Source organism: Haliaeetus albicilla, chromosome 10, assembly GCF_947461875.1.
Source record: "Haliaeetus albicilla chromosome 10, bHalAlb1.1, whole genome shotgun sequence".
In the NCBI taxonomy this organism is placed as follows: domain Eukaryota; kingdom Metazoa; phylum Chordata; class Aves; order Accipitriformes; family Accipitridae; genus Haliaeetus; species Haliaeetus albicilla.
In genome coordinates, this window is record NC_091492.1 from 30,814,014 (window position 1) to 30,827,875 (window position 13,862).

The 13,862-nt window shown below is 40.0% G+C and overlaps 1 protein-coding gene across 8 annotated transcripts in view; it reads left to right on the forward strand.

Annotated features, from left to right (window-relative positions):
* Positions 1 to 13,862, forward strand: part of KDM2B (lysine demethylase 2B) — a 127,059-nt gene that overhangs the window by 8,433 nt on the left and 104,764 nt on the right. For 6 of the 8 annotated variants that reach the window (XM_069794735.1, XM_069794733.1, XM_069794734.1 and 3 more), the window contains 3 exons: positions 323 to 467; positions 3,790 to 3,868; positions 11,312 to 11,358. In XM_069794735.1, the coding sequence (XP_069650836.1) occupies positions 323 to 467; positions 3,790 to 3,868; positions 11,312 to 11,358 (271 nt within the window). Of the gene's footprint in view, positions 1 to 96; positions 121 to 322; positions 468 to 3,789; positions 3,869 to 11,311; positions 11,359 to 13,862 lie in introns of those variants that run through there. The other 2 variants (XM_069794737.1, XM_069794741.1) reach the window with 2 other exon arrangements.

Sequence of the window (13,862 nt, forward strand, 5' to 3'; positions counted from 1 at the left end):
GTTGCGCCTGTCTCCTGCTCGCCTTTAACCGCCAGCTTCTGCACAGCAGCCCAAGTTTTAGTTTTCCTGCAGCCAAACACCTGTTATTCTTGTCTAGTTCCGTGTCACGGGATGGAAAAGGTTGTGCATGCAGCTGTGTTGTAGCTTGTTTGGGTTTAGGTTTTGTTCGGTTTGTGTCTTGCCGTCCTCATTATTTCCCCCAAAATGTTTATCAGCTTGTCCTGCACGACCCATGCACTTTCCTCCCTACCGACCCCGATTTTCATTTTTTTTTTTTTCCGGACAATGTGGGGTTTTTTTTGTTTGTCTGTTTGTTTTCTAGCGATCTATTGGCAGAAGGCGATACGATGAGAACGAGGACCTTTCGGACGTGGAGGAAATTGTCAGCATCAGGAGTTTCAATCTGGAAGAGAAATTAAAGAGTAAAATGTATCACGGGGATTTCGTCCATGCCATGGACGGGAAAGGTAACTGCCCGGGGATGGGGACGGGGACGGGGGCTGCCCAGCCCGGGCTCTCTCCGCCTCCGGAGCTCCCACGTGTAGCTCCGCGCCTGGGTTCGTATTTCGCGCCCGCGCCCCCCTGCCCGGGGATCCGGTGACGACGCCGGGCCGAGCAGCGGGGGAGGTGGGGAGGGGGGGACGGCTGCTGCACCGGGGCCCTGCAGCCCCCACCGTCGGGGTGCTGCCCCCACCGTCGGGGTGCTGCCCCGTCCTGTCCCCCCGCACCCGGAGGGCTGTTTGTGCCCCGACGTGGTGCTTGGGAGGCGGCGTGGTGATAAACGGCAGAGCCCTGCGCTCCCCCCGCCTCCAACGTGCTCCGCTACCGTGACCCCAGCGCACCACCGAGGTGTTCGGGAATTAGGTCCTGGCAAAGGAGAGGCAGAAACCCCAGCCCCCACTTAGCCGGAGGTGATTCCTGCTCGCCCTCCGCCCCCTATTGAATCCAGGACCCCTTTTCCAAAAGGATGCAATTGATGATCCTGTTCGCCGGGGTCGGAGACTTTAAAGTCAATAACTTCTTTGTCTTTCTATCATATATTAAATTACAACGCTCCCCTCCCCAAAGTTCTTTGGTTTGCTTAGGTGACTTAAATTTCGGAGCGGTAGGCGAAGCCAGACAGCCCAGCTCTGCAGCATGGTTGCCTGGCAGGAAGGAGAAGGAGAGCAGTTTGCCCGGGAATCAAACGGGCCGGGGGGTGGGGGGTGCAAGTCACCTTTATTTACTGCGGCATTGTTGAAACGGATCCTGAATCCCAGATGGCTATCACCAAAACTCGGCCTTATTGAGGACTCCCTGCCTAAGCCGGCTTTCTCAGGAAAGAGTAGTTTTGGGTGTAATCCTCCTGAAATGGCTATAACTGTGGAGCCACTAATCTAGTTTAGAAAATTTCCTTTTCTCCCCTAGGCTTAGTTTTGCATGAGCATTTTAAGCTCCTTTTAGAAAAGTTAATGTGGTGGAGAAATTAAATACCTATCTTATTTAGGAAGGTATTTGTTTAGGAGATAAGCTCAACCCTGACCCCTCTTCCTCCAAACAAAACACAAACACCTATTTTTTTAGCTGGAAAATGTTAATTAATTTTCCAGAAAATGATTGCATTCTACCCTCAACTTCCAAATACTCCAGTGGTTGCTATTGCTACATGCTAACTATAGTACAATCCACAGCTCCCCTAGCTCAGCAGCTCTACAATCTTTGGGTAGCTTTCTCCTTTCTAGGGAACTTGAAAATAAATGAGTGTCTTTTGTTATTTTGTTGTGGTCTGTGTCTGCTTTGTTCGACCCCACAAGGGATTTAAATGCTTTGTTGGGGTATTACGAAGAAAGAGTCTGCCTTCCTATTTGCTCTGGTTTTATTTTTACTATTGGTTTATTTTTTCTATAAATCCAGGAGTTTAATCTAGGCAAAACAATGACAGTGGTTAGTAAGAATAAAAAAGTCAGTTTATATGAACACATGGAATTGGTTGAGCGATATATTTATTTATTTTTATTTCCCATGTCCTCGTTTTACTTTTAACGATAACTCTTCTTTGATTTTTTTTTTTTTTTTTTTTTTTTTTTGGCCAAGAATGTGGGTTGGAGGTTTTCCTCGAGGTGCTGCAAGGCAGTGGCATGATTTTTGGCTTGAATGCAGTTTGTCATAGCTACTTGTTCTCTAGTCTGCTAGACTATATAGCTGCCTCAGCTTCCACCGATACTCTTCTTGATGTTTGTTGACTTTCTGTTGTGGATGAGTGTCCTTAACAAATATCTGTGGTTTATTTAGTTGCTTACCTAAAGCCAATAGTTTTAATGGGAATGAAGATTTCTCTAGTACAGAAATATTTATTTGGTAACCTTAGTTAATTGGAGCATTCATTACACTTATTTTGAGACTAGTAGCAATAAAGTTTCTGTAATTTTAATGTTTTTGTAAATGGATAATTACAGTGCTCTGATTTGGTAACTCTAAGTAGGAATATTATATCCCTACTTGTCATAATTACTAACTGAATACAGCAAAGAAAAAGTTGTAAAAATAGAGGGAAATGCATCTGCAGGCATGGAAGCTTAGCCTCTGTTTCCCCTGTTTCTTTCAGTATGGATTTTTACAGCAGAGAAACATTACCAATATAAGCTCGGCTCTGAGGTTCTCATGCTCTCCTAGGAAGCGTGTACATTGCTGGCTGAATCTTGGAGAAGTTAAACTACTTGTGTGTACCTGAATATAATACATAAAGCGTATAGTATATTTGGCAGCGTGTAGTGTATTTTGTAGTGCTAAAGAGTCAAGCAATGTTTTCCATTTTAAGGTAGCGTGTGGATGCTATATAAAAGTCATTTTTTCCTGTAAGAAAGGGGGAATAGCAGAACCATAGAAACAGTACGTGGCCACTGCAGGAATTCCTCTTCTCTCTGTGGCAGAAGGGTCCAAATGGAGTGTAGGGTTTTGTAGGCACAGCTCACCCAAATCGCTGCCTTGTAACTTCCTCTCTAATCCCCACATCACTGCTATTGTATCAGACCACTGCATAAAGAAATCCCCAGGAAAGGCCAGTTCTCTGTAATCCTCAGAGTGAAGCAACAAGGTGATACTGGTCAGTGTTAACATAACAAACTTATGTTTAATTTTCAGTTTGCTTGTGTGTTATACTGTGACTCCCACATAAAATCTATTCTTTTTTCACCATCTCCCTAAGTGCCAGGAGCTGCATAAGATTTCTGTCTGTCAGCTCCTGCAGTTATGTTTCTGATTAATTAACAAAAAAAAGTACCCTGTTGAAAGTAACAGTAACCCTCACATAAAAAGAAAATTACGTGTTCACAGAATTAGGGCTTTCTGCTATACTTGGATAACGCTGACAAGAAAACATGTTTTTTTCCTAAGTAGAAATGTATAGCTTAGAATGTGTAAACTTAAACATCCAGTTTAAACTACACATTTGCCCCAAAAGTACTAGGCTGATTTGCAGTAATTTAGTTAGGATTATCTTTTAACTGTTAATTTGGTATTTCATTACAGCCTGGGTATTTCAACCCAGACCTTAATTGACAAACTCTGACTGGATTCTATTTTATGTGCATCAGTGAACAGGAAAAATAGAGAGCAGCTGGGAGAGCATTGTCTGTCATTTGGTTTCCGGTTTGGACCTATAAATATGCATTCTCTTTATATTTTTCTTTACATGACAGTGGAGTTCTGTGGTGAGCAAAGGGAAATGGGGAGCATTTTGAGAAAATGTAATGTGAGGTGCTAATGCCGTTGTAATTGATTTTGGATTTTTTTTATTCGTTATTCAAACAGATTTTACTTTTGAGTATGTGCAGAGAGAAGCTCTGAGAGTTCCCCTTATCTTCAGAAATAAGGATGGACTGGGAATTAAGTAAGTTACAACCAAATCTTGATGTTTAATAAATGCTTTTATAAAATAACCATTATACTGTCCACTTCTATGTGGTATTTCTTTTGATGATCTCAAAATGTATTGCAATTAGTAAGACTGTCAGCACCCTTGAGAAGAGAAATGATTATTTTCCACTTATAAACAAGTAGATAATGAGGTCTATAAAAGCTAAGTGCATTCAGCGTAGTACTACACAATCAAAAATAAGTCAGTGATGAAAACTAGGAAGAAAATTCAAAGGTCCTTGCATCCAATCCATGCTGTAATGACAGAACAACCTTCTTTAAATTTTTGACTTCTCAATTGTTTTCTGCGTTACAGGTGGAATGTCTAATGATGCCTGTCGTTTTCCATTATAATTGTATTTCTTCAGAATGTTATAGCTTTGTAAATAGTTAATAATGTCTAGTTAAAACATGGTATTATTAGAGTCTTTTTGAGGTTGCATTTTGTTAATGTCCAATCATAAAGGATTTGTTATTTTAATAAGAGAATCCTGCAAGTTTCTTTGTAAAAGTGACAGTGTCTAAGAGAGAAATATTAAATGATATACTTGATTAGTCACATAATCCATAGTTTAGATAAATGTTCCTTGATACTTTTGGAAATTAGGACTGTGTAACTGATTATATCTGAAAGAAAATTAATTTTCTGAAAGCATAATTACTTTGCTCAGTTTCAGCTGGAACGCCTCAAAGTTTAGGGAACTGAGGAGTCCCAATTGTTTAATTAAAAAGAATCAAGCCACCCCAATATAACTTAAGGAGAGAAAGAGAAGAAGTAGTGTGTGGCGTATTTGACAAGCATATGTCCTTTTACTATAAGAGCGAATAGAAGCTGCTGTAATGCTTCTCATGATGCAGTAAAATAGTTTTATATGTTGAACCCTGAACAGGATGCACTTAATAGGTACTCAGTAGTAATTACAGTAATGTTTATTTTGTTGTACTATTATGTTGTACCAGGATATTTTTTTCTTTGGTTATTAAGCCCAGCTATTTCTCTACTTAGTCCTGGATACATAGTCTAGTTTCTTGTTAAAAAAAGAAATGCAAACACCAAGATACCATCTTTTTGTTTGTTTGTGCAAAGCCTTTCCTAGATTGTATCCTAATTTTGTGACGAAAATGTGCATGTATTCTGTAATGTTTTAGAAGATAGGTAGAAACCCTAGCTATTAAGTGAGAAAGGCTGGTCACTTCTTACAGTTTCTAAACAGTTCTATGCTCCTACGTGGTGTCGTAGAAGAATAACCTAATTTTTCTGTTTTATTATTTGAAAGAAGGTGTGGTTGAGTGGAAAGCATTGATCCTTAAATCCCGCTCTCCTTGTGGACAAGAGGGGACACAAAAGCATCTGTTTTGATATTCCTGAAGTCTACAGCCTTCCATATAACCTTCATATGAAAACCTGAGGAGCAGAGAAAAGTCTTCCATATTCATAGCTTAATTATGCTTCACCTGCAGAAGCCACCTCCTTAATCTTAGCTTATATATTACATGACTATAGTATCGTCTTTCCTGATGCATCATTTTCTTATCTTCTCAGCTGAGTTTCCTTAACGTAAAGTACCATTTGTTCTACGTTCACTCGTGACACTGTTGGCTAGCCTACTTCCTAGACAGCCAACGACATCTCCATTGATTGAGTGCTTGTCTGAATGTATATTTACACTGTATGTATATATGTAACCATCGCCTGAAGCTAAATAATTTTTTTCTTCAGCAGGAGCTTTATTATTTACAGGAAATTCCTGCTCACTTAAGGGTTGTGCTCTCCACTCTACTCACCCAACTTGGCATCCCAGTTCCTCGCTTCCTCTCAGCCTCCAAATACAGGAGCTTTCCCTCCTAGAACCATTTTTCCTGCTGCTTTGGGGCCTCTGTTTTTCTGACCCTCCTTTTGGCTTCTCTGGTCAATGTGGCAGGGAGGGGGTTTTTTTGTTGAAGGTTGTTGCTACTTTTTTGTTCAGTTTATTTCTTCAAGAGATGCTTCTCTTGGAGGGGTCCAATGAAAGACATATCTACTGTGGAAGGTGGTGGAAAATCATCTGAGACAACTGCTCTCTCTATATGCATTGGTTTTAAACTGCCGCTTCTAAAGGGCAAATGATAAAAGCTTAAAGAATTTTTTCTGGATGAAGCTCTTCTGTGAAACTGGGGAGTGTTTAGGAGCCAGAGATACTGCTGTACCTTCCTAGCAGCCAGATCTTCCTCCTGTGTGTGAGGAAGTTCACAAATTCCGTACAGTACAAGAAGAAAACTGTGGAGATGTTTCAGCTCCTACTGTGCCAACAGTACCTGTTCAGCTAGTGCTCCATCAGCAGAGAAGTGCGGAAGTGAGAGCGCGTCCCACGGACACAAACATTACTGGGCTTCAGATCCTCAGCTGCAAATGGCAGGGCATTATCAGAGATGGATAGTGAGCACCCCAGCCTGGGACCAGTGTCTCCTATGGCTGCCTGTACCAGACAGTGGTGCCTTCAGAACTCAGGCTGCCCGATGTGCTGTAAAGGTTGCACAAGATCCTTCACAAAGATACCTTGTTTCTTGGTGTCCATAACAACAAGATGTAATACCTGTTTCATCTTGATAGCTCATTATTTAGGATTCTGTGATGAGGTAATTTCACCTTTGACATTTTAACACTGGAATCTCAGCTCACACATCATCATTGGCTTCCCCGTTGTTCCTGTGCCTGAAATCTGGAGAACTGCCACCTGGCACTCCCCTCCAATTTCAGTTAGCTGTGCGCTTTCATTGAAGCCTCCTGGTGTGATACGGCCTTTGGAGCATGGTCTTTGGTCTTTCTTGATCCAGGGGTTCAGAGAGTCCTCAAGCTAATGAGATCATATAATGAGTAATCTGCTTTTTTGTGTCATGTGTTGGCTTGTTTTTCTTCAAGATGTGTTGGTTTTAGATGCATTCACAGTCAGCCTTCCTATTCCTCTTCCTTCCTGGAAGCCACCAGTAATGTTTAAGACCTTGAAGAAGGGAGGGCTTTGGCTCTGTACCTGCCCCTTTTGTGGTTATATGCCACGTGCACAGACAGACCAGGTTGTAGATGTACTTCTGTGTTTCGCTGAGGCAAAAAAAAGACCTGGTCTCAAATGCTTATGTGTACGTGCACATACACAGCTTGCATCCATGTATATAGATGACCATGCCTCAAAGACGATCACTGAAGATCAGGTACCTCTCTTTGTAAGCATTATCAAAGCAGTCGAATGAATAGCAGTTTTGGAACATGCATTGGAAGTGAAGAAATAGGAGGACTGAATGCTGCTTGCCTTTATTTTCAGTTAGAGTTCTGCAGCTCTGGCAGTTAGGATAATGTGTCTTTTGAATTCTGAACTGGATTGCGAAGAAGTAGAAAAGGAGTAAATGCTAATCTACAGCAAGAGTTTTGGAGTCACTTACCCAGCTTTCTGTCACACACTAATGCTTTGGATAGTGAAGGAGAAATACGTGTTTCAGTTTGCTGTGATGAGCTTAAAACAGTCTCAGCAGCCAGGCTTGACTAGCCAGCTTCTCAGTTTCCTACCAACTGATGGTATCATTCTAATACTATTCTGACATCTTTCCTCCTTTCTAGGGCTGTTTCCCTTTTTCCCTTTTGTGAACCATCTACACATTGTGTGCAACTTCTTCTAGCTGGAATTCACGGTCAGAGAAGAGAGTAAAAATACTGAAGCTTTTTTTTTTTCTTTTGAAGATATTTTTAGTGAGTTAGTATGCTGACAAAAGTAAGAGCAAATTTTATCTGATACGTGAGCTTTGGATGGTTCCTGCATGGAATCAGTCGAATTCTCCATTTCACAGTTAGTTGGGTGAATTGTTTTTATATTCCCATTCTCTGCTGAATCATTGAATACTGTCTGCTCTGGGGGATTAAAATACTAGAATTTGTAGATCAGTAATCTCTTACAGCACATTCAACATTCTAATATTTTTTCTTTAAAAGAGCATGACTTAGTAGTTTGATGTTGTAAAAGAATTGTACGCACTTGGGCATAAATGTCACTAGAGTTAGAGAAGGCTGGAAAAATGGTTTATGTGTATTTTAAATGACAGAAGTGAAATGCATGAGCAAACTTTTCTATTTGGCACTCTGCAGGATAACACGTTTTATTTTTATTTACATTTCCACTTCTTATGTGTATCTATCAAAAGTAGCTGGCATGCAATATATGAGTTTTGTGGATGTGTAGATACATAAATGCTGTGTGCGTTGTATTCCAGCAAGATCAAAATAGTATTGACACCTGCCTAACTGATCCAAAACGTTGAGAACCTTTAGTCTTATCCTGACATTTACTGCTTGAATTAATGAGTGTCATAGCCTGCCTTCTTCCATCAGTAGAGGGAGACTGGACAGTTTGCCTTTGGATCTGAGTAATTTGCTGATGAAACTCAGGAACCTTACATTCCACTTCAGGCTCTGGAGGAAATTATGCTTTACTGGATCTTTTCTAGCACTACTGTCTCTTGTCCAGAGGAGGCTGTGTGTGTCATTATACAGTAAATTAGGTGATCTGCATGTCTGTAGGGTGACTTTTGAGATACAGTAGTCTATAAAGTATATGATAGAAGATGATTTTTAGACTTCTGATGTTTTGAATAACTGATGATATGTGCTTCCACTTCTGTTTGCTGTTAAGCAGTCAGCTTCCATGTCTATGCCTGGCAGATGTACAAAGCGTAGCTGAACAGTTTGGTTACTGTGCTTGGAGGTACTCTAAAATGGCAAGGAATGAGATGAATGAAGAAAAAATTATTATAATGAAACTTTGAAAATTGCTTTCTTGTATATTTCGGAGCTGTTACTTGTATGGCTAGAAGCAGGAAAGTCCACCTGTGATCTCTTAGCTGAAGAGGAGCTGTTTTTCTCAGAGGGTTGTTCGTCTGTTTCCAGGATTGTAACTTGGAGAGAGAATGCTGTTTGGAGAGATGTCTCTTTTATCTGAACAACAGTCATCTTGCATTGTATTGTGGTTAATCAGATATGTATGCTAGCCAGAGCTCATCCTCATGAGGATTTGAATAGGAGACTTCTCTAGCAAGTCTTTAAACATTTACTAAAATCCAAGTTTGCATCCAGTGCAACACTAAGGTGTTTGCATTTCTTTTCTGTTTGAGGCAACATGATTTGTATGTAACAGAATTGCAGAAAATCTCAAATGTAGAGATGTAGCCATATTTTGGTGTTAAGTCAAGCCAGCCCGCTATACTATTCTTTATCTATTTTTTATGATATATGAAATCTTTGGAAGCATTCATAGTGTTTTTATGCAAGATGCATTTGCCTGAAAATTGCATAACAGCGAGGGAAAAAAAAAAACCCTCTGCTCAGTTCTTGCATTGTTGGTGTTTTGGATTTATATGCAGAAAAACAAATGAACCAACACTTAGTGATTAGTATAGGTCCAGTGACATTCAAGCAAATAATTTTTTTTTTGGCTATCATTGTGCTGTAGCAAACCAGCCCTAATTGTATAACAGTGAGTGTGGCAGTTATGCTGGGTGGGGCTGGAGACGAAGAAGTACAGTCATTAATGGTCTCAGCAGACAGCAGAATGGGTTTGAATTAAAGCTGGACCTCGCAAGGCAACCCAACCACAAAATGGGTTCTTGTACTTGAAACCTGCTGTGTTCAAGCCTGAAATTCTTCCCTTGCTGTACTCTTCCTCGAATGTATCATACATCCTGAGATTGCAGAGAAAACACCCCAAGGATATGCCAGGTGTGCTCTCCAAAGAGCTAAACATGCAATTTTATTATTAGCGACGATTGTATTCTTCCAGTGTGAGTAATGTTTATTATCAGCTGCTGTGGGACCTCTTGGAAAGGCTGGGTTTGCTTGTATGCATCTGGATTAGGGTTGTTACCTATCTTGGTGGTTGATTTTTATTTTGGTTGATACAAATGTGAAAAAGATTGCCATCTAATTGTTCTGTGTCTGACAAAATACAGGCAAGCTGTTTCATTTGAAGATAAGCCTTGCATGTTCTTGTCTCCCACAAATACTTCCTTCTTCCCCTACTTCTGACTTTGTAGTGCTTGGAAAAAAAGATGAGCTTTGAATGAACCCTGAAGGTCAGTAGATTCAGGCTGTTTCATTCCAGCGAGGGAGTAAATTCCAAAGCTGTGGGGCCCCTGCAGCTAAATGCAAAGATGTGAGGGTTGGCGGAGAACTAACAAAAGATATTGTCCAGCCTCTGCATCCCACCAGAGGAAGGTGGTAAGGGTAAAAGAAAGTGGGCAAACAGAATTTGGCAAATAGTTATCCAGATATATGCATGACAGTAAATGCATTTTTTAACTTTACCTTTCAATGTTTTCTTAATAATGAAAACTATTGCTCTAAAAGTTTGCCTATGGGCTGGTTCGTTCTGATTTCTAACTGAATCATGTCAAAAGTCCTTTATGACCAGAAGCAAGTTGTTTATCTTCAACCCAGGGCAGTACAAGAGGGACAGAGCACCTAGCTGGCAGGTTCCACAGGGCTGTTTTTCATTACAATTCCTTAGTCAGTTTTTGTGCAATGTGAAGGGTGAAATACGGTCATTAAGATGAAGTCAATCAGCTTTGAAACCCCACTACTGTTTTTGTTTTCTTTTTCTGTCCAGTCTATATGTTGCAGAATTTTACTCTCTACCTGACATGTAAAACTCACTCACTTGATGTACTAGGCTATTGTCTAATTACATTAAACCCCCAAAACATTGCCTGTGTTAGAAGTGAGCGTATAAATGCATCGACATTGGTGAACCAATTATGCTACCATTTAATTTAGCTCTAAATTAGCCCAGTTTGAATTGAACAACAATTTCCCTACCCACCAAATATAGCCAGGTTGTCTTCTGCCAGGCAAGGAAGTTTGGAATAGTCATTAAAACAAAGGGGCTTTAATTCATTATTTTTTATATTTTATTTCTAAGTAGTGAATCCAACCTGTGATGATGTGCCTTTGAACAAATTGGTTTACTGCTCTATGCCTCAGTTTGTATCCACTGGCAAATGTGATAATGCTCACCTTGGGGAATATACATGAGGCACCACCAGTTGCAAACCATGCGAGTTGCTTAGCAGGATCAAGCTGTAAAGGTTTAGGGTTTTATTGAAATCACCCCCAATCCCTTCCCTTCCCTCCCACTCCAGCACTGCTAGAGAGTGCGTGAAAAGACACCTCTTCTCCTCTTTCATTATGAGTAGAGAAACTTTTGTACACTTGCCAATGCAAAGATGTTACGTATGTCATTAAAACTTGCACTGTCCACACTTCAGAGAGGCCTTGCTTGATTCCACCTACTGCATTATGGACAAAGAGCACTATACATTTATTTCTCTTTTATTATGGTAACAAAAGTGTACCCATACTTATCTTGATGGTATTTAACATTGCTTTCTTTGCTAATTATAGAATGCCTGACCCGGATTTCACCGTCAGAGATGTGAAGCTATTAGTGGGTAAGTTATTTTGAATGCACTGGATTAAGTCTATACAGAACAGAATTGCTTTGAAATACTTGTCCAGTTGTGTTTGTAGACATTTGTGATAACTCTTAGAATCTGGGAGAAGGCATGGAGAAGCAATTTGTAAATTAAAAAGGCTGGGAGAACCCTAATTAGTAGTTGTGCTGACCGGACTCTGATCTTATGCTGGATAATTGGCCATTTGAAAGAGAGTGAATGCTTTTGCTCTTAACAGGTGTCCTACAAACACTTTTGTGATCCTGGAAAGCGGCAGCTCTATTGATCAAGTTCCCTTTTTTTTTTTTTAATCTGTTGTAGAGCATCTGTTTGTAAAAGGTATGATTGGAGCCGTATCACCTTTTGCCTGTGCTCTCCCCACAGTCTTTACCAGTGTCAGGCCAGGTCAGTGCTTTGAGGAAAGATTGCTAAGAGAGACTGAGCACAAACCTTTGCAAACTGTCTGTCTTTTTGGTAAGAGACAAACCAGAGAATTGCTGACTGTAATCATCAAATGTTTCCTAGCAATTTTTGCAAAAGGATTTTTTTTAACTCTAAGAAAAGCTACATTTTGAGTAGGAGATTATACTGTATGTTTCTTTGAAATCTGCTTTTACTGAAGATGGATGTGTTATTTATTGTTTATCTGAAATTGTTACTGAATAGTGATACTGCGCTCTGTGAAGTCATCACTGTGGAGCTAGCCGAGTTTTGGATGTTAGTTGCAGTCCTCCATGGAGACTTTTAACTGCATTCTTGCTATTTAGAATTTACTGGTTTTATCTACCTGTGTTATGGCAGGAGTTATCTTTTAAATTAGCCCAATTGCTGCATTCTGAAAGACAAATTTTTGAAGATTACTCTTGAGTTTAATAATCAATGGGAATATCAAGTCTGGAAAAGATGTAGTTAAGAAAAACGAGGGAGAGGAACTTGTGCCTCATTTCTGCTCACTTGGGGTTATCTGTGAGAGAAGGGTTATCTCTGATAACCTTCCTTCACAAACAAAACTTGGCAATGTTGCTTAATTTATGATCATTTGTAAGTCTGGAAGAAAAAAAAGCCCAAAACTCTTTGGCAGAAAATGTTAGGGAAGTGGTGTGGGAAGTGCTATTTGTAGGATTTCTGTTGGTCAATCTGCAGTTAAATTAGGAAATAATGTGAGGGTATTTGGAAGTCCTAAATTTTAAGAATTTCCTAAATACCTGCAAGTGCACATTTGTAGGTACGGAATACCTCTTCTTGCTGCAGAGGAGCCTCGTGCATAAACCTTGTAATTATCTGGACCCTGTTGGCAATTTTCTGTGAATTTGTTCCATAGCTGATAAACTGCCACTTCTATCTCTGAAACTGCTGAAGCTGAGGGTGTGACTTTGAGATGTTTTGGAACAGTGTAGTGTTGCATAACAACATTGTTTTTCCCGTATAACAGTCAAAGTGTGGGAGTTGCATTTCCTCAAGATTGATGTCCCTTGAAGTATTAGGGGGGTGGAAATTCCTGTGTACATGGCTAGCAAACCGGGAGGATATTTATAAATAAAATTAGATTTATAAAACAATGGAGCAGAAATAACACTTGCAATTAACTGTGAGATTAACTTTAATGTAAAAGTGTGCCGTTTCTCACAGCTGGTTCAGCAATCTATGTATATGCTCTTGGCCAGATACTGCACGTCATGGGTCTTTTTTTATTGTGTTTGGACAAACTCCCTTTGGAGTCATTGCATTGAGCCTGAAATGTGGTCAAGAGCATTGTCACCTGCTCTGTTTTTAATATAGTAGTTGACTTCTGGCATCACAGGTGGAAACTTTGATTCAAAAGGTCTAAAATATTTGGGAAATGGACTCTAAGTTATACCTGAAAACTCATGGTTCTCATGGCAAATCATTGCTGTTGCTGTGGAATTTGTGCTGTATGTAAGAGCCACATTGACACTGACAGCACATGGGGGCAATTCCTGTCTCCATGCCAAATTTCTAAATTATCTACTAATGACTTCAGGAAACACTCATGAGCAATTTCCAATGGCATATCATTGCTGGTATTTTTTTCTAGTTGTAGGTTAATATATATGTTACACTCACAATCTAATGTTCAAATAAAGCAGATGAAGAGTCTTGTTTTATTAATATCTCCTGTGATTGTCCCTGCATTTTTTCTTAGCAGACTCCTCAGATCTTGACTGAACCTCCAGGTGTCTGCGTTTCTGAAGCACAGTGTTTTCAAAACTTACTGCTGAACCTGGGAGGGAGGGGAATGATGTTTTGTGAATGTGAAATGGAATGATCATAACTCTCTGCATCTGAATGTGCGTGGGAGTCGACAGAGAGAGAACATAGCTTGAAAAATGTTGTGTTCTGTGTAAACTTGTTGTTTTTATAAGGGCTCATCATTATAGTATGCTGGTGCTATTTAAACCTATCATTTGTTCTCTTCTTCGCATCAGGGGAAACACATTTGTCATAGAACATTTTAAAGAGATGGTGCTGGGTTTTTCCAA